The sequence below is a fragment of the Odocoileus virginianus genome, chromosome 11 (assembly GCF_023699985.2).
Source record: "Odocoileus virginianus isolate 20LAN1187 ecotype Illinois chromosome 11, Ovbor_1.2, whole genome shotgun sequence".
Classification (NCBI taxonomy): Eukaryota; Metazoa; Chordata; class Mammalia; order Artiodactyla; family Cervidae; genus Odocoileus; species Odocoileus virginianus.
Window position 1 is genome coordinate 10,782,467 of NC_069684.1, and position 22,970 is coordinate 10,805,436.

Genomic DNA, 22,970 nt, shown 5'->3' on the forward strand with positions numbered 1-22,970 from the left:
AGAGGCCTAGAGCTGATGCTGCCTTTTGCAAAGCTTTGCTTATTGGCCTGGGTTCTCCCATTAAGTCCCCAGGAGGAGAAAAAAAAAATCAATGACTTTGTGTCTCTAAAAAATGCTGGTGATGCCTGTGGGTAGTAATTGGGCCTCCCGCCCCCACCCCCAAAAGGCGGGCGGCCTCTCTGCTGAAGGCCTCTTGGCAAAGCCGGGAATCGGCACAGGCAACGCAGGCCCAGCTGCCCCAGATAAGAGGTGGCCCGTGTTAATGTACAGGCTTCCTCTGCACCTCACCAGGGCCTTCCTTTTCTAAACAGTCTCCCTTTAATGTTGGCGAATGTTGTTTTTCCATTGACTCAACATCTCGCCTCTGGTGGTAAGCCAGCAGGGAAAGTTGGAGCGGGGGAGGGAGGAGGAGAATGGGAGAGAGCGAGGCCAAAGGCAGAGGAGAGCAGGACTGGGAGCCACGCTTCCAAACAAGCTGGACACCTGTTTTGGAAGGACAGTGACCAAGCCTAAACTTCTCGCTTCCTCTTGATTTGGATCAGCTTTTGTTCCCTGCATGTCTGTGATTGGCCCTGATCCCCCTGCCCACAACGTTGCCACCTTTGATTCAACATGGAAACCACCAGGAGGAACTCCTAGCTTCCTTCTACAATTTAACTGTCTTATCTGAAGGAGAGAGAGAATATGAGAGCTACTGGTGTGTATTAAAGGGGTAAAAGAAATTCCAGGAACAAGATGGGAGGAAAGCAAGAGAAGAAGGAAATGAGACAGGAAAACAGAGAAGGGGTAAGTGAAGGGGGAAAAGGTGTGGATATGAAAGGCAAAAAGGAGAGAGGAAAAGCACAAAGCAAAAAAAGAAGAAAAGGAGAAAGAAGAAAGATTGCAGACAAATGAAATTTGAAATGAGATGTTTCCCCCAGGAGCTCCATTTCTCAAGAACCAGGACAGACAGCCAGTTGAGGATGGAGGGCCGCGAGTTCCCTTTGGGGGCTTCTCCGGGCAAGACAAGGTCAAGGGGCATCCTCAGAACCAAACGTTGATTAGAGCCAGCTAAATGTTTTGACTTGAAGGAGACATGAAGGATTAAAAAGCAAAATAGAGCAGCGTGGATAAGAAAGAAACAGGAAAAGAAAGAAAATTGAAAAAAGAAACAAAACTCATGGGAGACACAAAGGGAATGATAGAAAACACTTCTGAATCAGCTAGTCATCTACTAACAAGCTGCAAAGATTTCCAATGACAAGTTGTCACATTAGTTTAGTGAAACTGAAGCAGTACTTATCCCCTTTCCTGTGCTTAATCTCTCCCTGCGTGCCACAAAAACATGCTACCACGTTTAATAGGATTAGTTTCGTTCACTTTCTCCCCCAACTCCTTTTATTTTTTACAATTCTATTTTCAGCAATACAGGGATCCTTGAATTCGATTTCCTGCGGTGCACAGCAAAACCCGGCATGCATGAGTTTTACCCTTTAAAGACTTTATCTGAATCTGAAAAATGTAATTTGACTATTTTGGACTCCCTCCCCCTACCCCAATGAATTACTTTCCCCTCCTAGACATCTCCAGAGCTTGGAGGGTGAGGGAGGGGGTGCTGATGATAAAAGGGTGAAGACAGACCTGGGCTATGAAAAACAGCTGCCCAAGCTCCACCCTTGCAGAGGTTGTGTGCCCTGAAGGCAGGCAAACATGGGTTCTGATTCTGATGGCTATTTGTTGGCTTTGTGGCCTTGAACAGGTGGCGAAACACTCCCCGCCTCTGTGTCTCTCTTTACTCATCCATACCATACAGTAGGGATAATTCTTTTTAGGGCTGTGGGGAGTACTACACCTAATGTATTTATTTCTTCACTACTATGATTCACTTTTTCTCATATGTTATTATGTTCCTGCAATCAATATGTCTTACAATCGATTGTGCATTTAAGGTCATTATGTTTTCCTTTTCTCCCAAAGGGCATCTTTAAATGGATGGTGTGTCTTATAGTCTATGGCATTTGAGAAAGAAGAAAACGGAAGTGCTGGGTATAAAGCATCTGGCACAGTTCTGATGCCGGAAGTGCTCAGTAGATGCTAGAATTTTCTATCACTGCTCATCACTATGCCTACGCCCTTCCTTCTCATATTCTCATAGAAAGACCACTTTGGAATAGGGAGAGAGGGAGGTGTTGACACTTTTGCCCCTCATACAGCTTCCTTTAGACTCCTGCTCTTAATTGAGGTTTCAGAAACCTGACTGGATCCAACACATCATCACTGTCCATCCGTGTTGGATAAGAACCAAAAATCCTCCTGTCCACTCGCTCTCTCAACAGGGTCACCAACTGCCACGCTCAGCCGTGTCTTGCAAACAGTAATTATCTGTCGAATGATTCCATCTTCTTTGAGCTACTTTGGGTTCTGCAGCCCCTCCTGCCTGGTTCCCCCCAGGCACCACCCCAGAAGATTGGCATTAAGACAAAGGGGTGAACTCACCAACTCCAAGAGGCAAAAGGATGCGGCCTCCTCCTCAGGGACCTGGGGGTGTGAGGGAGCCACCCTGGGCCTAGGATGGGGATGGGGGTCTCCATGAGGCTGTGAGGAAGGAGGAAGCCGCTGCCTGGGGCAGGATGCTGTAGGGACCCTGCAGTCTGAGCAGGGCTGAGGGAGCCCTGGATGGGGGGAGGCATGGTAAGACCCCTCCCAATCGGACACGGCCCACCACTGGGGAGCCGGGCTGCCTGACCCTGTCAAGCCGTGGCCAACAGGGGGGCTCTGAGATCTTCCTGCCAACAGGCATCAGAGGGTATCCCAGAACCTCCCAGAGCCTGGCCAGACTGGCAAAGAGGTTCACCCCTATTACCCGCCCCCCTCAGCCTGGAGCAGGGTCAAATTTAGCCTCCAGCCTCGCCTTCCCTCCCATCTCCCCCTCCCATCCCTCAAACCACACTTCATATCCCTTATGCCCCACGGGAGCCTCCTTGCCCACCGCCCCCAACCTCCTGCACCTCCGTGCTCCCCAGTTACCTGCTCTGGTCCACACCCATCTCCTCCTCCCTCCTCCCCTGAACTCCACTCCCTAGCCCCTATCCCCACAAGCTATTCCGCCCCCCCAGGTACCTTTTTCGGGACACCTCCTTCCCCCCACTCAGCCACCTTCCTCGTGATCGCCTCTCACCTCTACCCAGCACCTACTCATACTCCCTTCCTGACCTCATTCTCCCACCCCCTGACACAGGCCCCCCTCTCCAAATCATCTCATCTCCACTGCTGTCCCTGCCCTGCACCCCCCCCACAAGTACAGGCAGAAGCACTCCTCCCCCAAGACCACCACCAGGATGGCGCTTGGGAGTAAGAAACTCGAAGATACCTGTCTCCCCACAGCCTGGCTCCTGATGCGTGTTTCTGTTGAGGGCCTTTGTTTTGTCCCCTAGAGTCACAGACATACCCTTCTCACCCCCAGGAGCCAGACAGCAGGAATCTCCCACACTGGCCCAAAGATCCACCGACCCAGGGAGGACAGGCATCTAGGGGTCATGCTTTCGATTTCCCTCATTCAGAGAGCAAAGGGGGCCCACTCTCAGCCCCTGGGCTCATTCACTAAGGGCTGGGCCTATGCATTCCCTAAATTGGAAAAATCTCTTCGGTAACCCCTCTCCAGGGATACACAGGGATTACCAAGCATCCTCCTTGGGACATTAAGTAGCCACTCACGGCCATGTCCACATCTCAAATCATCAGACTTCTGGATCCCTACTCTACTGGTTCCTTTCCTTTGACTTTCTTCCCCTCTCATTGGTATAGAGTCCCAGCTAGCCATGGCCCCTTCCCACCTACCTTACTTTCCCTTCTCACAGCTGCCTCTGGCTGAGCTCTCCCTTAATTACTTTGGGGTGTGCTCCTATTCATTGGGCCAAACCTAACTTTATGAAGGCTTGTATTGTACATGACGTAGATTCGGGGGAGCTGTTCCTTCACACAGGTAAACAGATGATGTCCATTTGATTCGGTTTTACCTAAAACTTTTTTTTGCCTTCTTGCTTTTCCCTACTTGAATAGAACTATTTGTCCTGCGGTTTTGTTGGGAGTAGGCGGCTTCTGTAGGAAAAGTTTGTCATTTATAATAGAGGGAAGAAAGGATGTAAAGGAGAAAGCAAGCAAGCAAGGATTTCAGATTGGTAAATGGGTGCCTGTGGGCCTGATGGACAATTCTAACTCCAAAAACACAGGGCCTAGCTTCTGCTTTCAAACATGCACCAATTCTAGTTTTCATGGCTAAGAAATGAAAGGTGAGCATATGAAGCGTCCAAAGTAGCAACTATGCATGAGCTAAAATATGCATACATCAAATGAGAGTCCTGTTAGCTTCATCAAAATATTGGGGGTGGGGAGCAGAGGTGTCTATGACAGGAGGAGTACAGGCCAGTGCAAGTGTGACGAACACATGTCTATAGACTGATCAGTTTCTGTTTTTATTGAGCACCAGTCATGTGTTGAACAATATTACTCATGCAAAGCTCTCTACAATTAGGAGTTGGATAATATCTCCACTTAACAGATAAAAACAACTGAGACTCAGAGGGAGTGACATACCCACGGTCACAGAGTCGGCAACTTGCTAAGCAGTTACTGGAAACACGGTATGACCCATGGATTCCCACATCATCCTGCTGACTTCCTAGCTAGGGTGGCCCCAGAAATCTTCATTTTTGAAAAGCTCCCTTGGTGATTCTTGATGACTAGCCCTGTCTTGGGAACCGCTGCTCCACATCAAAACAGCCCACTCTCCCTGTCACCAGCCTTGCCTCTGAGCAGCCTTCTCCACATCGGATAAAACATTTAAAACATATTTAAATAGCAATTTTGAAAAACTATGCAGCATATGGATTTTCCTTTTGATCTCAAAATGATGACAAACAGACACTTAGATACTTCATAAAAGAAATATTACCAGAAAAATTATAGAAATCTGGCTTTCAACTTTGTCTTGCTCTAATTTAAACAAAATGCAACTTTCCAGAGTCACTCACTACCACCCCCTCCCCCCAAATAAATCCAAACTGGGAGCTTCCTTCTCTTTTTCCCTCTGCGCGCCTGGCCTACACCTATTTATTTCTAACTCGCTGGCGTCCAGATTAAAAACCTCCTAAATTGGGCAGTAGGAGCATCAAAGCTCCTTGAAAAGAGCATCTTCTCCGAAATTCACACCCTTGACTGAAAACTGTCCTAAGAAAGGCCAAATGAGAAAATAAAGGGGGTGGGCAGAAGGGGAGGTCTCCAGCCCTCCAAGCGTCCCCGCCCTTATCTGGGTCCCCAGCGGTGGCCCCCACCTTCCAGGTTGAGCTATCCCGCCGCCGCCTAGACCCCGCAGCAACAGGAGGGCGGCGGGGGCGATCGCGGGGCAGCGCGGGCCGAGCGGCGTCGGACGTTCCCGGCTCCGCGCCGCGCGCGGGGAGCAGGTGGCTGCCCTCCGCGCCCGCCGGGCGCCCAGCTCTGGCCCACGGAGCCGGGCGGCGGCCCCCGTGAAAGGGCAGGGCCGCGGGCTCCTGGCGGGGCGACCTGCACCCCCACGGGGCCAGCGGGCGGGAGGGGGCGCGCCCTCCGCCCGCTGCGCGGCGCCACGGCCGCCGCTACTCGCGCGCGTCGTCTCCGGGCCGGAGAGGCCGCGACACCTAGCGCGGGGCCGGGGCGAGGAAGGAAGGGCCGGGAGGGAGGAGGAGACCCGGAGGAAGACACGGACTCGGAGGCCCCGCTCCCGCCTCGGGGCTGCAGAGGAGACTCCCAGCCTTCCCACCCGACCCGAAACTTTTCCGACACATGCAGGCGTGTTCCTCGCGGGTTTGGGCGGCCCCGAGTCGCCATCGGGAAGGAGGCTCGTCAAACAAATCTGTCCCCGGGCACGCACGCGGAGGTACTCAGACACACGGGGCGTGGGGGGTCGGAGGACGACCGGGCCTCCGGGGAGGTGCTGTGGGCGTGCAGGCAAGCTGGCGCTACCGCCCGAAAGGGGTTCCCCACGTGCGAGACCCAGTGCTTAAAATCCTGCCAAAGCTCGGAAGTACGGCGGTGCCCAGAGGCTCTGCGTAACTTTGCCCACTGCGCCCCCGCGTGCAGAGGCGTACACACACACACACACACACACACGCGCGCGCGCGCATACACACACACACCCTCACCCCACCCCACTCCCCCTGGCTGCGGCCCGAGCCTGCTCTAATATTTCAGGGACACGGGAAGAGATGCTAATCCGCGCCAAAGAGGGAGGGGTGTAAATGGTGTGAATCCCACTCCCCAAAACCCCCAGATTCGGAGGGAGACCGCGGAGTTCTCTCCGAAAGCGTCCCCTTCACTTCTCTCTGCCCTTGGCTTCTTCTCTACCGTGGACTGAAGAAGATAAAGCCCAAGAGGATCGATGTGTGGTTCCCCACCCCCCCTAAAATCACAACCTCTCCAAATCCCAATCCTGAAAGAGCCCGGTGGGGTTGAAAAAAGGCAAGTTATTCCGGAGGGAGGTCGGGGGTGGGGCAACAGCACCCCTCCGAAGACACGCGCGCGCGCGGCCTGGCGGGCGCCTCTTTGGGCTCAGCGCGCCCGGGCGGAGTGGCTGGATTATGTAAGTAACAGCCCTCCATGTGCTCACCACCATCTGTTAATATCTTGATATTGGAAAGTTCGGTGCCTGAGGCAAAGCCAGGGTTGGCGACGCAGAGCTCCCAGCCTACTCCTTTCTACTCTAAGGCAGGGATCGTACCTCCCTTTGATTGTTTTCACCCACTTCCATAAAATCAAGGAGTAGTGCCCCTTCGATCACTGACAACTAAGCCCTCCTCCCCAGCGCGAGTGTTGTGTTTTTGGGGGAAGAGTGATTTTCTTCGAGGTCACTATTGTAAGGAATCCTTTCTATGGATTTGTTTATGACAATTCTAGGCTCCTTGAAGCTTTGTACTGGACCTTGATTTGGGGGTGGGGGCTTTATTTTTTTTAATTACTTTTTCTGCCAGCACCCCAACCCCAAATTCTTGTAAGAGTTATATTTCAACTTCTTTGGAGTGAATAGCTTCTATTTACTTTGAAAGCTGTTGGTTAAACAAACATCGCTCTGGAGGCTTCTAAGCAGTGGGGTTCCCAGGAGAGAAACCTTGCAGCTGCTACTTGCTACTGATCTCCTGGCATTTCACTTTCCCCCCCATTCAGAACAAATCCACGTTGGTCTTGGCCTCACACTGGGCATAGGGATTGAGAGAAAGAGCAGGAATATGGCAAGCAGGCAGTCCGCCTCTAGACAGCCTGGAGCAGGCCGGCCTATACCCTAGAGTTGGTTTTTATTTCTTTTTCTTCCTCTCTTCAGGGTGGTGGCAGTAGTAGGTGGTGGGTGGTGTTAGGTGTATATCCAGGCTGGATCTTCAGCATCCTTCTCCTGAAATAAACATCCATGTTTGTCTCTCAGCTGGATCTGATTGAAATTCCCAGAATTGGTTTGTTTAGGATCTGCTAACGATTGTTTGTAAGGTTTTTAAATTACTGATATGCACTCTTCTCTCCTACCCCCATCTACTGGCTTTAAGAAAGAACCGGAGGGGTAAAATACACCGAAGAAATATCAAGGAGAAGTGTGTTTAACCCAGAACCAGATGCATAAGTGATAAGTGAAAGAGTTTGACTAAGAACGCACAGATCACCCTTCTGATAAATAAGTAAATGTATACTGCATGAATGAGGTTTGTTGGAAGACCAGTCAGAACTTGTGTTAACTTTTAAGTTACTGGGGTTGTGTTGACAGTAGGACGGAGACAGGGACTGACCCTAAACTTGCCCGATGGTTTCAGAGATGGAGCCTGTATCTAGGCGACTTCTCGTCTCTGGGCTGACTGATCGCTTCTCGCCTATCAGAAAACAAACCGCGAGTAGCCCGAGATAGGGAGCCTGGGCCTCACGCCTTGATCCAGGGCGGCCTGAGACCCGGGAGAGCGCCGAAGTTCTGGCTAGAGAGGTTGCCAGGAGCCTGGCCTGTATGTCGCCCAGACTTTAGGAAACAGTTCTGGCCTCAGCATACACAGCTCGCCTAGCTGGGCTGCGGACCGAGCTCGCTCGTCCAGCGTCGTGCGCGCTCCTATTTCACTCCACAAGCCGCTCTGGTGCCCCCAGTGCGGGCTGCGAACCGCCGCGGCAGAGCTGGCGAGCCGCGAGCCTCTGCCGCCGAGGCTAGGGGGTGGAGGAGCTTTCTTGTTTGCCAAGCGGGGTACCCCGACCCCGACTCGGGCCTGCCTTCCCCGGGGAGAGATAAAGGACTTACTAGGGCTCGCAGGGAACTTTTCCCGCAGCCAGTTCCCCGGCGCAGTGTGTGCAAAACGTGCACCCGGGAGCTAGGTGCAATTGACAGAAACTTGTGGGCTAAAGTTCAAGACGTTTCCTTCGAGAGTCTGAACCTTTTCTCTCGCTCAGCTTCCTTTCTTCCCCCTTCCCCCCTCCTTTTCCTGCCCTCTTCCCTTTTAAATGTCAAACTGAGCAGATGGTTTTAAGGTGTGGAGGGCATGTATCCTTTACTTCTGCCAGTTTAATTGTGGGCTGGCGCTATCAGGTACACACTGGGATACTTAAGGAAGATACTAGGACGAAAAAGAAAAAAGGAAGTAGCGCTGATCATTCACAGAACCCACATTTCTCCGCTCAGTACACCCGCTTACCTCGAAAGGACCCAACCAATAGAAACACTATTTCATCCTGTATCTAATGGGCATGTGGCTAGACTATTTCTGTGCCCAGTCTAAATTGTCACATCTTGATTAGAACACTTGATGCAGTGGCCGATCATTGGAAGTGTGAGTCGTGTGTTTGCTAGCCTCTCTGTTGTTTCCATAATGGGTGGAGGGAGTGTCTGGAGGCAGCGAAAAGGGAGAAATGAAGGCGGGGGGATGCTCAAACAAGTCTTTTTTTTTTTTTTTTTTTTTCCTGATCCCCAACATCTAACCCGGCCGGCTTAATTTTTTCCCCTTCTTCTTCTTTTCAATGTTTGAATCCGGTGCCAAAAGTTTCCTACAGGGTATGGACTGGAACATACTATTGTCAGTATTCTTATTCAAAGATTAGAGTTCTTGACAGTTTGATGAATTTGAGGCTGAAATTGTCCCAGGAAAAGTGTGCGTGTGTGTGTGTGTGTGTGTGTGCTGCGGAAGGTGGTGGTGGTGGTTGGCCAGTGTACTTGTAACACACTTCACAAACACTCTGTTGTCACGACGCAACACGATTCAACCTTTGATCTGGTTAAATTCGAGGGACACACAAAAAATACTTGTCCCCATCCTACCAAAAAAAAAAAAAAAAAAGAGCGTCTTATCGATTGGGTGTGAATGTTTCTGCTTCACAGCCCTTGCAAGTGCCAGCTTTTATAGGACCTTGAAGTCATAAACGCGGTTGTCTTATTAAAAGCCCGTTTACTGTGCCCGGTGAAAGAGACATCCTCGCTGCGGCTGGAACCTTGCGCTTCAGCATTAGCAACTTTCAAATCCCAAGCAGCTCTTCAAGAGCCACATGATCTAAAGAAATCGCGCTGGTTATTTTTCGTCCAAGAAATGTCAAAACAAAGTGAATTTTCTGTGGCTTGACGCAGAAGCCCGAAATTTAAGCGCTTTAAATTTCTTACCTAGGAAACTTTAAAGTTTGTTACCCAGGCGTCAAAACGGCGTAAATCCTGCATGAAACCTTTCTCTAATCATTCTGGGGTGAGTGAGTTACTGAGCGGTAATCGGTTGGTAGTAATGTTTGTTACGTCCCCCGCCCCCCCCATAAAGGTTGCTGTACCTACAATCCAGATAACGTTGTTAGAGGTAACCAAGGACAAATATTCTTCTTCCTAACAATTTTGACAGATTAACTGGGATTCAGCCAATACTGGTCTTCTCATATCTGATGCAGCGGAGCCGACGCCAAACCTCTGGCACCTATTATTTTAATCCCAAACCTACCTGTATTGTCCACCTCTCCTTTCAAAGAAAGCCAGGGTGACATGTATTCCTGATACTAGCTACGATCATGTAAAAAGTGGAATGGTTTGAGGGTCCCCGCTCTCTCCTCGTAGACCACCCCAGCCCCCCTTAAACCCCCACTTTTTCTCCAGAACACTTTTTCTATGCCTTCCTCCACTCCCCGTCCGAGGAGCGCTCACTCGCTCGGCCGCTCGGCGAACTCGATCAGCGGTATCTGAGAAATGAAGGGGAGGGGAAAAAAAAAAAAAAGGACCTGCGTCCTGGAAGAGCGAGTGAGAGCCGAGCGGCGCTCAGCACAGCGCCCGCAGACCGCTCGCTCCGGCCGCGGGCGCAGCGAGCCGGTCGCCCCGAAGCAGCGGCTGCTGGGCGCGGGTGAGGTGGGGAGGGGGGGGCGGGGATGGAGGCAGGGGAGGGGAGCGCGGGGCCCCTCTCCCCTCCTCTCCTCCCAGCCCCTCACCCCCACCCCTTTTATATATTTTTTTTTTCTCCTCCCAAGTTCTCTTGCCTCGCTATCCCCCCTTGAATCCGAAGGCGCCTCGCGATTGGGTGCTGGGGCCGGGTACGTCAGTCAGACTGTGACGTGCAGTCTTCCTGTTTCCTTCAGCTGTGTCTTAAAGTAAATCTTGTTGTGGAGCGGAGCCCTCAGCCGAGGGAGCGCTCGGAAATAATACACCATTGCAGCCGGGGGAAGCAGAGCGGCGCAAAAGAGCTCTCGCCGGGTCCGCCCGCTCCCTCTCCGCTTCGCTCCTCTCCTCTCCTCTCTCCCCTCTTCTCCTTCTCACCTCTCGCCTCTCCTCCTGCGCTCTCCGCTCCTCTTCCCACCCTCTCCTCTCTCCCGTCTCCTTCTCCCCGCCGGCCCGCTCGCGCGTGCCCGCACGGACTCACCGTCCCTTGTCCAATTATCATATTCATCACCCGCAAGATCTCTCCCCGTGCGTGTGCGCGCGCGTGTCCTCCTCTCTCCGCCTGCCCAAAAAAAAAAAAAAAAAAAAAAGGCTCGGTGGGTCCCACCGCTCTCTGCACCGCGTAAGTATCTTCTCCCCCCCTTCGCGAGTCCCCTCCCCTTTTCCAGAATCACTTGTACCGGCTTGTTCTTGAATGAGAAGACCAGAAAAAGAGACTCCCATTACTCAGACCCGTGTACACATCTATTGCCCCCCACCCCCATCCCCGGGAGAAAAGGGTGTTCTTTAGATGAATCATAATTTAAGGGGGGAAAAAATTAGCGTCTAAACAGTTTCTAAGCAGGAGCCTCAGTGGAACTCAGCGCTCCGCTCCTCCCAGTTCCTAAGAGTAAGTGATCCGCTTGGCTTTTTATTTCTTTCTCTTTCCTGCTGGTGGCTGGGGGGGTGGTGTTGGCGATGTGTGTGTGTGGAGGGGGCAGAAGGCTGGTAGTGCTGGACTTGTCGCTGATCTTGTCACCTTTTGTGTGTGTTTCGGGGGCGGTTGTGGGGGGGGGGGGGGACGCGGTGAGGAGGCGTTCGCTTCCTTTCCTTCTTTCTCTGGTTCTCTTCTCCCGAGAGAGGACCGCGAGGGGGACCGGGTCGCTTTTTGTTCGCCTGGATCCCCCGGGTCTCCTCCCCAGCTTCATCCTTCCCGTCTCGCCCGGAGGAAAACTCCTGGGCTAGCCCCCACGTCCTCTCTCTTTGTCTTGTTTATTATAGCTGCCTTTCTTCCAGGCTCTTCCAATTTGCTTGTCATTTGCATACCTTTCACTTCTCCTTTTTAACCCCAGCAGAGGGCCAGGGAGTAGGGAGGAAGGGAGAGCGAGGAGGGGGTGGGGTGGTGGGGGGGCGCTCGGCTACTTGCCTCTCAAAACGCTGTCGAAGCCGAAATGTTGAGATCGGGGTTGGAGCAGTGGAGAGATGGTCCCGGGCTACGAGCGCGGCGCCCCTCTCCTGAGCTCGCAGGACCCAGGGCTAAGTCAAGTTCAGTAGGGTAAGGTGGCACTGGAAGCCTCGGGCCGTGGGGGGCGGGGGGTCGCGTGGTCGGAGGGGGAGCTGGGGCGCGAGCGCCGCGGGAGTGTGGAAGGATCGCGGTCCGGGTGGGGGTAGGGGATGTTCTTGTCCAGCGGATCTGCTCGCAGTCGTCGCCGGCGGTCGGCGCGGTTGGACTGCTTCCATCTGATCTTGGTTCGTCTGGGTGGTACCTACAATTTTGCCCCACTTCGGAGGACTGGAGAGGGAGGAATGGAGAGGTGAGCGTGATTGCTACTGGGAAGAAAAGTCCGGAGGAGGGGGAGCGGCGCGGGAAGAGCGGCTATCTTGCCTGAACAGACAAGGAGAGGGGGCGACGAGGGCAAGCTGCGGGGCGGGGGGAGACATTCCCCAAAGCCCCCAGTTTAGCAAGTTGTTGGTTCTTCGGGTGTGCCCGCCACTTACTCCTCGGGCTAAAACTCAACGTAGGTAGAGAGTGTGGATTGGAGGGGCCGGGGGGTGGGGGGCGCGGGAGGGAAGTTAAAGGGGGGAGTCGTTTTGGAGGCAGACTCACAGGTCTCCCGCCACTTTTCCACCTTTTTTTTTTTTTTTCGGAAGTTGAGAGTCCTCCCGTCAGGCTGAGAAGAACTGGGAGGAGGGGTTGATCAACAGTCTTAAATAACCCAAGGAGGCAGGTTGGAGTGTGAAACTGCTGTTCTTGGCAATCCAGAACCCACTCTGCCTGGGGGAAGGCTGAGAACTCACCTGCTTGTTTTTATTTTTCCAAGAAGGTCTGCTTGTCTCCTTGAGCTTATGAAAACTGTGCAAGCACAGGGTGGCCTTCTCTCAAAGTCAAGGCTAGAAGTCTCTTCTCTTTCTCTCTCCCCACCCCACTCTCTCTCCCATCTATAACCTCCCTTACCAAAAGAAAAAAAAAAAGTGCTTTCCTAGACTACGTAGGCAGAGGTCTATTAGCCCGAGGGCTGTGCATGGGCAGGGCCTGACAGGTGTGTTGTGTCAAGAAAGACAGGTGCAAATTTCCTCCGTGTCTGTGTGTGTCTATACCGTTCCAGACCACGGTGCGTGCTCCAGGGTTGTAGAGGTTTATGAATTTATGGTTGCCCTGGTTAATAGGATTGTCCGGGCTAATGGGAACTAGGCTGTTGTTATGTTTTGAGCCCTGCCATGTGAGTCCTTTGGTTGGGGGTGGGGGACAAGTTGGTATGTGTTTGTTTATTTTTCTTAAGGATGTTGGCAGGCTGCTAGGGAGGCTGTGTCTCAGGCTCCTGTCTGCCAGGCAGCTGAAATTACCCCCCACTTCAGGCAGCAGGTGGAGGGACATTGACTTCCCTCTGGTTTACGCTTGTCTCCCAGGTCTGTGGGGGTGTTGCGGGGGAGTGGTGAGAGCTTTCTTTTGTGTGTGTGTGTGTGTGTGTGTGTGTGTGTGTGTGTGTGTTTGTGTGTGTGTGATTTGGACATCCATGGGTAGTATGTGTAACTGCCAAGAATACCAAAGTCAGTTTGAAAGTGTTACTGTTGTTAACGCTTATCTTTTTAGCGTGCTTTCTCCCTGCCCAGAAAGAATAGGTATGTGCATAAACTCTTTCAAGTCGTATGTTAAATACTCTCATAAAGTAGAATGAGCCTGTCATTGTACCAGACATGTGCCAGATGTCCTAGTTAGTACTTTGATGGAGAAGGAAAATCTCAAGTATGTGAGAGGTAACTGGTGCTTTTCTATTTGATGCAAGATGCAGGCAGTCCGCTCTCTGAAGAGTTTCTTGCAGGAACTTCTGAGCATTTTCAAAATTAAATGGGCTGTGGGTGGTGATGAAGAAAAAGGGGAGTAATTTGGTTAACCTGTCCATGTGCTACACCGTGGACCTCTTTCTGCAATGGTAAAACAGATGAAGGTAAGGACTGTGGGTTCGTGTGTGAAGGAGGCTATTGAGAATTCAGTGTAGGCACTATATCTGGATTCTCAACATCTGATCTTTTATTTTTTTTTTTTCTTTCAAACAGGCTGCTTCTTGAGTTGCGTAGAATTAGATTAGATGGCGAATGGTTTTTGCTGGTTGGTTTGGTTGCTTGGTGGATGATCATTGTTTCATGAAAATGAGAGTGTATGTCATTTATTCTTTCAACTTAAACATCCAAGTTCCTCCTAATACTTTTCTTGGATGCTTTTGCAGTTCTTTCATAATTAATATGTCATCTATGGATATGTTCATTCGCTTTATTTTTGATAAGTATTTTCTGTGCTGGGCACTTATTGATATTTTTATGTGTCCATTATGCAGAATTCTATTTAGTTTAATCACCACCTTGTGAGAAAAATGGCATGCATACGTAACATGCATCTTTGTTCTCACTTTATTCATTCCCTAACATCTTTCTTCTGTAAGTAGCACTTATAATCTTAAAACATAACCTAGCTGCCAGGCGTGCTCTTTATTTATTCAAAGTGAAATAGGCCTTTTTTCATGAATTTCTTATAGGTATTGTTTGCATTTGCAACTGTTGAGATAAGAAATGTTAAAGTTCACGATTAATAAAAGCTTATAAAATGTTAGTAATTTAATAATAGAAAGATGGATTGTGCCTGATATGTTATAATTGGATTCTAATTAAGTATCTGTATATATTGTAAAGGACATATACATAAGAAATTTCTAAAACCTTATTGCCTGGTGTATTCTAAAGCTTCAAAGGACAGTTAGAGTATTTCAGTTCTCTTCAGAAAGAAAAAAAATTGTTTCTTCTTGAAGTTATTTCTCACTCCCTTTTGTTTACTAATCTGGTGAATTATTACTTTTTAAATAAGTAGAAATGAATATTTTAGGCATGTTCCAGAAAATTGCTGTTTTCATCTTGCAGGTGAAAAATGTATGGAATTTTTGATAGAATGGAGGAATTTTAAATGAAATGGTTCTGATTTGAGAACTCTATGATAGGAAAATTTAGAGTCTGTTATAAGCTTTTGACAATACAATCTTAATTAATTTAAGTATTAACTAATATCAAGTGGATTATTCACAGTAAACACCAAAGGCTTTCTTAACCTTAAAGCAGGAACATCTCCAAGGAGAAAGTTGCTAATTAGCAGAAATGAACTCTTAAATACAGTGAAGGGGACAGCTTGGTAGGGGGCCTGGGCGGGGGCAGTGGGGTGGGGGAGGGGAGTACCTAAATCAAGTCATCTGATTTTCCCCCTTGAATTACTGATTTCCAGATGGATTCACAGTGTCCTTTGTTGGTGTTATTCCACTTGAAATTTCATAAGGGACTTGACTCAAGTAGATCAGAGGCCCACTTAAAGATGGTTTTCTAAAAGAAGTAAAAGCATAGGCTTGAGCAATTTCTTCAAATCATTTTATCAATCAAGACTGATAATCTATATAATCCAAGCAGGAAACCATGCCAACCATACCTTCTTCCCCATTTCATGAAAGATTTACCTGAACTATTTGAATAAAAACCATAGTGAACACATCTTTATACAGAATCTGGACTCCAGATAGAGGCGTAAAGGTTGCACCCCTTTCCCCAAATAACTTTTTTCCCCCAAACTTTAAACTTTTATTTTGTACTGCAGTATAGCCTGTTAACAGTGTTGTGCTAGGTTCAGATGAACGGCGAAGGGACTCATCCATACGTAAACTTAAAGCAGAGCACGTCACCACTTTCTACTTCACACTGCAGTGTTCCTTTGAAATCCTTCCCTGAAAATTCTTTTCTACTGACATTATCATCAGCTTCCTTAGGATTCTCCTTGTAAAGTTATCTGACATTCTTCAGATAATTCAGGTTTTAATGAAGAATGTTGTGGAGTCCTTAAAATCTGACTTGATTGTACTTGGATGTTTGTTCTCTTTTCTCTGGGAAGAATCTGCTAATGTTAAGATACTCCTCGTATAGAAGTTATTAAAACATTTGTGTAGTTAGATAACAAGTGGTACAACCCAATATTTAATAATAAAATGTTCCATGTAGATTTTCATATTAATTAAAAGGAGTTTAAAGGAATAGAATATGTGTATCAATCGATAATACATTTATTTGGGTTCAAATTCTGTGTCAGTATTTTTCTGCATACTTGCTGATATTGATGTTCACCAGTGCTGATCAGAAGGTTTCCCATTGCTAGGTTAAACTCAAGATTAAATATCATAAAAATCAATAATAATTGTAGTTGAAACATATGGCTTAATACATATATTAAGAAATAAGGGAATTTTAAAAAATCTTTAATGGGCAGATTGTTATCACTGATAAATTCATTCCATAGCATTCTCTAAATTCTGAACTGGGAAGTCACGGAAGCACTTTTGAAAGCATTTTCAGGTGATTTAATTTATATTATAGTCATTTAACAATGCATTTTCTTGTGTGGTAAAATATTTATATATACTGTTTATGAAACATGATGCTGATAAAATACTATAGTCGACCAGTTATTTTATTTAATCTCTCCTATAGCCTCCATGGGTTATAATCTCAATGTGTATGACTCCTATACCTTCATTTTTTAATTCAGCTCAAAGCTATATGGAGAGATTTATTTATTCACGCCTATTAATATAATGCCTTGTCTTGCTGGATTATATCATTTTTCCTAGTTTTCCCATTTGTTTTGTCCTGATTGTTATGTCTCAGCTGTACATTTTACAATAATACCTAAAAGTATGTAATTTCCCTTAGCCCCAAACAGAAACAAATTATTATTTGATCTAAGAATGCTGACCAGTTGAAAGAGAATTGCAAAAATCAGTTTCGTTTGGGGAATTTTAAAGAAGTTACAGGAGAGTTTCTTCTTATATCAGCCAACGATCATGTTTAATTAACACGCATTCACCGCTGAAGATGAGCGTATCATTTCTTTCCACCTTAGAAAAAGCATAGCCCTCCTCTTGGCTCAAGCATGAGGTGGGGATGCAGCTGCTGATACCTCGGCTAGAGGAGAGGAAGTGCAGTTGACTCAGAGGTAGAGGCAGCTGGGAAAGGAAGGATGGCTGTGGGTGACCTTGTGTTCATCTCTTATACCAGTGTGTTGTTTCTGAGCCTCTCTTGCAGAGATGCTCTTCCTATAACAAGGCTGGGTAGGAGGAAAATCCAGATAGGATGTTAAGAGGAACAGAGGAAGAAAATACTGCAGAAAGTTTATTCAACATTTTGATTGGAGACCTGTGTGCTTTTCAGGTGCTATTAAGGAGAAAATGATTTACACACAAAAAGACAAGAGGTACAATTTTTAAAGAATGGCAATGAACTCTCTTTTTGAAAAGCTGATATATACACACAGAGTCCTCCTTGCAAAGACTTCCCCCTCAATATGCGAGTCTTTCTGAGGTTTAAAATAATTCATCTTTTTTCCTGTCTGTCTGTTTCCCCCCTTTTTTCTCTCACTTTACAGCTGTACCTGATTTATCAGATCTAACATGTTAGTGAAATATTTGCCATTGGATTCTTGTATTACTGAAGCCAATTTCATTTATTAATGTGTGAGGGGTCACAATCATCTTGAATTCAATTTTGAACCCTAATGCTGAAGTTATCAAGATCTGATTCCATTCCAAGTTTAGGAAATTTCATCCTGAGGCACACAAAAACTATTTTACCCTCGAGCATCCAAAAAACATATAAAGAAGCATCGTGTTGCTTTCTTGACACTCTGAACCAGGTTTTATTTAAAGGTTGCATCTTCATAGGAAAACTGGGAACAAGGGTTGCAGGATGACATCTTTGTTGCTTAAAAAAAAAAATACACATTGCCATCTAAGCATTGAGCTTTTTCTTGATTTTTACAGGTTATTTCATGCTGAAATTATGCCTATTTGCATGGATAGTCATTCTTTAAAACTAGCCACAGATGCAGTCCTAGGGAGCACGTAGATGTTTTTACAGGTGAACCGAAAGAGATGGGAGCTCTTCCAAACACTCTGCACGCTGCCTTTGGCAATAGACCCTGTTATTGTGAAGATGTGCTCTGTTAAGCAAACGTGAAGTTTAATATTAGATAAACCCCGTGTGAAAAAAAAAATATTTTCATTTTCTTCTTAAAACGTCCATTGTAAGCAAGGAGATGTGACATCTTAACGTTTAGACAGAATTTGGGGTTAGCATCACTGGTTAACACCACAAAATATGTCAAGTGCCTTTTGTAAAATGCAAGGAAGGATATTCTCTTTTTATATTGTGTTCTCAAGAAACAATGGAAGTTCATATGCAGAGACAGTATTTCCCTTTCTCACATAGTTAATTGACATTATCTTCTTTCTTCTTTATGTATCTCCTTTCAGCCTTTTTTTTTTTTTAATGTTTTAATTTGGCATGAGAAATAAGATTCACAAATGGTGTATGTTAAAGAGTTTCTTCAGGCATATGAAGTATTATTTTGGCAGATTATAGGAAAAAAAAAAAACAACTAGTACTAATGATGTATTTATCCTTGCCTAACTCAATTTATTGTTCCACATATGGATTTCTAAAATGTGATAATGTCCTTCTTTTGCACTGGGTCCAACTTTAAAATTTAAGTCATCAAAAAGACAAGATAAAAATTTATAAATATCCTTATACTTACATTAAAATCCAGCAACAGACACCATCTTCAGATGTGATTTTTAGTAATAAAAAAACCAAGTATCTGTGCTAAATAAGCAGACTTGTAAAATGAGTATTTGTGCATTTATTTCCATGTTAAATTGACCATTTGTGTTGGAAAGATGCTGATGGGAGTGTTCTCTTCCCCATTTCACATATGACAAAAATATTTTAAAATTCAGTAATAAAGGGTGTATGTGAAATATTTGCATTTTTTAGACTTGTTTCCCCTTAATAGCATTAAAGCCACAATAATTCTATTGCAGATGGAATTTTTCATTCAGATTTCATGCATCCTCAAAATTTAACCTTATTTCTTAAGTATGGACCACTTTTATCTGCTTTTGTAATATGAATCTCAGTGCCCAAAATTTAATCAATTGGTTGTCAGAGGCTGTGTTCTTATAATCTACTGTTTCTTCTGAAGATAAACAGTATCATTTTAGGCATTTGTGAAAGAGAATCATATTACTGGTGCTTAAGCAGTTTTTGCTTTTTTTTTTTTTTTTTAATCTTAATCCATCTTAAACCAGTGGAGCAGAAATATTTAAAAATGTTTCATTTCAAGCAGAGTGCATAATAAATTGCAATAATTGTAATGTGCCATAAATCCCAGAGCCTATGCATTTTGCATTTGATTCAGGATTGAGGTCAGGAAATTTGGAGAAATTTAAAGAAAATGATTCATCAGTCCTTTTGTTCTGTTGGCCAGGGTCCCGGGATTCTTGAGCTGTGCCCAGCTGACGAGCTTTTGAAGATGGCACAATAACTGTCCAGTGATGCCTGACCATGACAGCACAGCCCTCTTAAGCCGGCAAACCAAGAGGAGAAGAGTTGACATTGGAGTGAAAAGGACGGTAGGCGCAGCATCTGCATTTTTCGCTAAGGCAAGAGCCACGTTTTTTAGTGCCATGAATCCCCAAGGTTCCGAGCAGGATGTTGAGTATTCAGTGGTGCAGCATGCAGATGGGGAGAAGTCAAACGTACTCCGCAAGCTGCTGAAGAGGGCGAACTCGTATGAAGATGCCATGATGCCTTTTCCAGGAGCAACCATAATTTCCCAGCTGTTGAAAAATAACATGAACAAAAATGGTGGCACAGAGCCCAGTTTCCAAGCCAGCGGTCTCTCTAGTACAGGCTCCGAAGTACATCAGGAGGATATATGCAGCAACTCTTCAAGAGACAGCCCCCCAGAGTGTCTTTCCCCTTTTGGCAGGCCTACTATGAGCCAGTTTGATATGGATCGCTTATGCGACGAGCACCTGAGAGCAAAGCGCGCCCGGGTTGAGAATATAATCCGGGGAATGAGCCATTCCCCCAGTGTGGCATTACGGGGCAATGAAAATGAAAGAGAGATGGCCCCGCAGTCCGTGAGTCCCCGCGAAAGTTACCGAGAAAACAAACGCAAGCAGAAGCTGCCCCAGCAGCAGCAGCAGAGTTTCCAGCAGCTGGTTTCAGCCCGCAAAGAACAGAAGCGGGAGGAGCGCCGACAGCTGAAGCAGCAGCTGGAGGACATGCAGAAACAGCTGCGCCAGCTGCAGGAGAAGTTCTACCAAATCTATGACAGCACCGACTCTGAAAATGATGAAGATGGTAACCTGTCTGAAGACAGCATGCGCTCCGAGATCCTGGAGGCCCGGGCCCAGGACTCGGTGGGGAGGTCAGACAACGAGATGTGCGAGCTGGACCCGGGGCAGTTCATCGACCGAGCCCGGGCCCTGATCCGGGAGCAGGAAATGGCTGAAAACAAGCCCAAGCGGGAAGGCAGCCACAAAGAACGAGACCCTGGGCCCAACTCGCTGCAGCCCGAAGGCAAACACTTGGCCGAGACCTTGAAACAGGAACTGAACACTGCCATGTCGCAAGTGGTGGACACGGTGGTCAAAGTCTTCTCGGCCAAACCTTCCCGCCAGGTTCCTCAGGTCTTCCCACCGCTGCAGATCCCCCAGGCCAGGTTTGCAGTCAACGGGGAGAACCACAACTTCCACACCGCCAACCAGCGCCTGCAGTGCTTTGGCGATGTCATCATTCCGAATCCCCTGGACACCTTTGGCAACGTGCAGATGCCGGGTTCCACAGACCAGACCGAAGCGCTGCCCCTGGTGGTCCGCAAAAACTCCTCGGACCAGTCTGCCCCCGGCCCCCCGGCCGGCGGCCACCACCAGCCCCTGCACCAGTCGCCCCTGTCGGCCACCGCGGGCTTCACCACGTCCACCTTCCGCCACCCCTTCCCCCTCCCCTTGATGGCCTACCCGTTTCAGAGTCCAATAGGTGCTCCCACCGGCTCCTTCTCGGGGAAAGACCGAGCCTCTCCTGAATCCTTAGACTTAACTAGGGAGACCACGAGTCTGAGGACCAAGATGTCGTCCCACCACCTGAGCCACCACCCCTGTTCACCAGCACACCCACCCAGCACCGCGGAAGGGCTCTCCTTGTCTCTCATCAAATCCGAGTGTGGCGATCTTCAAGACATGTCTGAGATCTCACCGTATTCGGGAAGTGCAATATCCTTTCATTTGCCCCCCCACCCCAAAGAGAAAACAAACTGAAACCAAAAAGGCTTCCCCACAAGGTCAGGTTTACCCAAGGTTTTAGAGTCTTCTCCAGTCTGTCCTCTTATTCCGAGTCATAGGCTTTTATCAACATGCGCGTGGCATTTCTGGTTGCACAAAAGCTTTACAGGAAACCAACATGCCTGCAACTTTCACAAGTTGTTGATTGCCTGCAAGCGCTCCTATTTCATCTGTGATTTTGCAGCCGTGTTTTTTCCTGCTCTTTCTTCCTGTATTATCTTCTTATTCTTTTTTCCCCCCAAGAGTATTTTTAGAGGATGGGGGAGGGGGGAAATCTCAGTGTAATATCGCACTCATCAGATTTTAAAATAGTAAGTTTTATAGTGGAGTAAAGTCAGTTTCGAGATCCCCAAGATTCCTTAAGAAGAATTCTCCCTTTAGCCATCTAGAAGGCTCCTGGTCCTTTTAAAGAAGGCCTGATTAAATCTCATGAGGAACACTTTGCTGGTGGGAGTCTTGCAGTGGGAGAAAGATGGATGTGAATGGGGAGTTAGATGCTCTCCTTATCTTTAAGGGGGATTTTTTTTTTTTTTTTTTTTAGGGAAATATACAGGTACTGATTTATTCAGACGACATCCGTCTCTCTCGTTCTCCCAAGGTCTGTTCTTCGGGTCTGGTGCAGCTGCCTCTATGCATGATTAACCTCTGTTCAGCCATACACAGAAATCTTTTGTCCTAACATACACAAAGCAAATTATTTTGGAAAGCGAGAGAGCACAATTAAATATAAAACTCAGCTGTATTCAACTTTAAAAATGCCTCTTTTTAGGTCTCTTTTATATTTTGAACCTGACTTTTGAAATGCCAGTTATATTTTTTCATTAGACCTGTCCTGAACTCTAGTTATTTTTAACTCATGATTTTTTTTTCTCTATAAATTGGTCCTTTTAGTAAATTTTTAAAAAATTGTGTGGTTGATGTTTTGGGGGAGTAGAATAGTAGCATTTGGGGGCAAGTAGAGGCATGTTTCTTTTATAAGAAATTGCCAGATGGATATAAAATTTAGCTATTAAGTTGGCTGTTGCTAACGTGAGGGTTTTGAGCAATCGTCTTGATGACTAGAGATTGGCATTTTCATATCTATCCCCACTCCAGAGGCTGCCATGTAAGGGCAAAGTCCCAGCTGTGGTAGAAATGTGTTTTCCTTGATATGAAGGTCATCTTTTCCAGCCAACTCAGGATAGCAGTGAAGATTTCTGGTAAGGTGAATGTGTAATACACGTGTGAGACCCTCTTGGGCAGCTAAGCACAGAGTCTCTTTCTATAGAGAGGAAGAAGAAGATAATGTCTGGAGGGAAAGATGTGAGGACTGAAGACGTAAATAGATGAGTCGTGGTTTGGTTGCTGATTTACAAATCTAACTTTCAGAGATCTGAGGTTGAATCCACCAGTCTTGAATCAAAGCTGTGCCAGGCACCATGTCATACACATCATAAGCAGGCAATAAACATTGGTTAAACTGAAATATTGGTGATGAGAAAGGCAACGTACAAAGACACAGGCATTGATTTTTTATTTTATTTTTTTTGCACTTTGCAGGAGAGTGTCTTCTGGGGCTCGTACCAGGCTCATGTCCAGGGCCAGACCCCATTGCTCTTTGGAGATCTCTTACTTCACTTTGAAGCCAGTTGTAGTGATGGTGGGTTCGCTCTCCCCTCACTCTCTCTGTCACACACACACACAGGAAAGGGACATGCCCATTTGGATGACTATTTGAAACCAGGTTTCAAAGTCTTATAAGGTCATACTTAACTCTTGAACTCAAGATGCTGGATTCTGGTGGTGGTTTTTTAAATAAATTGAAATCTTCTAAGAAAACCATCTTTGGATTGCTCTAAATGTTGCCTATGCTCTCTGTCTCACCCTCTCTAAATCCCCTGAGGAATTTTGAGGATTTGAATAGAAAGAACTTCCTT

At 47.2% G+C, this 22,970-nt stretch overlaps 1 protein-coding gene and 1 long non-coding RNA gene across 29 annotated transcripts in view; one reads left to right on the forward strand and one right to left on the reverse strand.

Moving 5' to 3' along the window:
- LOC110140446 (uncharacterized) overlaps positions 1–13,006 on the reverse strand; it is a 171,574-nt gene extending 158,568 nt beyond the window's left edge. For 12 of the 19 annotated variants that reach the window (XR_011490257.1, XR_011490252.1, XR_011490254.1 and 9 more), the window contains exons 1-3: positions 12,644–13,005; positions 11,772–12,137; positions 10,848–10,928 (exon numbers count right to left, since the gene is read on the reverse strand). This is a non-coding gene — a long non-coding RNA (uncharacterized lncRNA). Of the gene's footprint in view, positions 1–10,847; positions 10,929–11,771; positions 12,138–12,643 lie in introns of all 19 variants that reach the window. The other 7 variants (XR_011490246.1, XR_011490249.1, XR_011490242.1 and 4 more) reach the window with 3 other exon arrangements.
- PROX1 (prospero homeobox 1) overlaps positions 5,700–22,970 on the forward strand; it is a 60,003-nt gene continuing 42,732 nt past the window's right edge. For 3 of the 10 annotated variants that reach the window (XM_020899305.2, XM_020899315.2, XM_070473926.1), the window contains exons 1-2: positions 10,530–10,988; positions 19,194–20,985. In XM_020899305.2, the coding sequence (XP_020754964.2) occupies positions 19,261–20,985 (1,725 nt within the window). In that variant the 5' untranslated portion in view covers positions 10,530–10,988; positions 19,194–19,260. The other 7 variants (XM_020899309.2, XM_020899306.2, XM_070473925.1 and 4 more) reach the window with 7 other exon arrangements.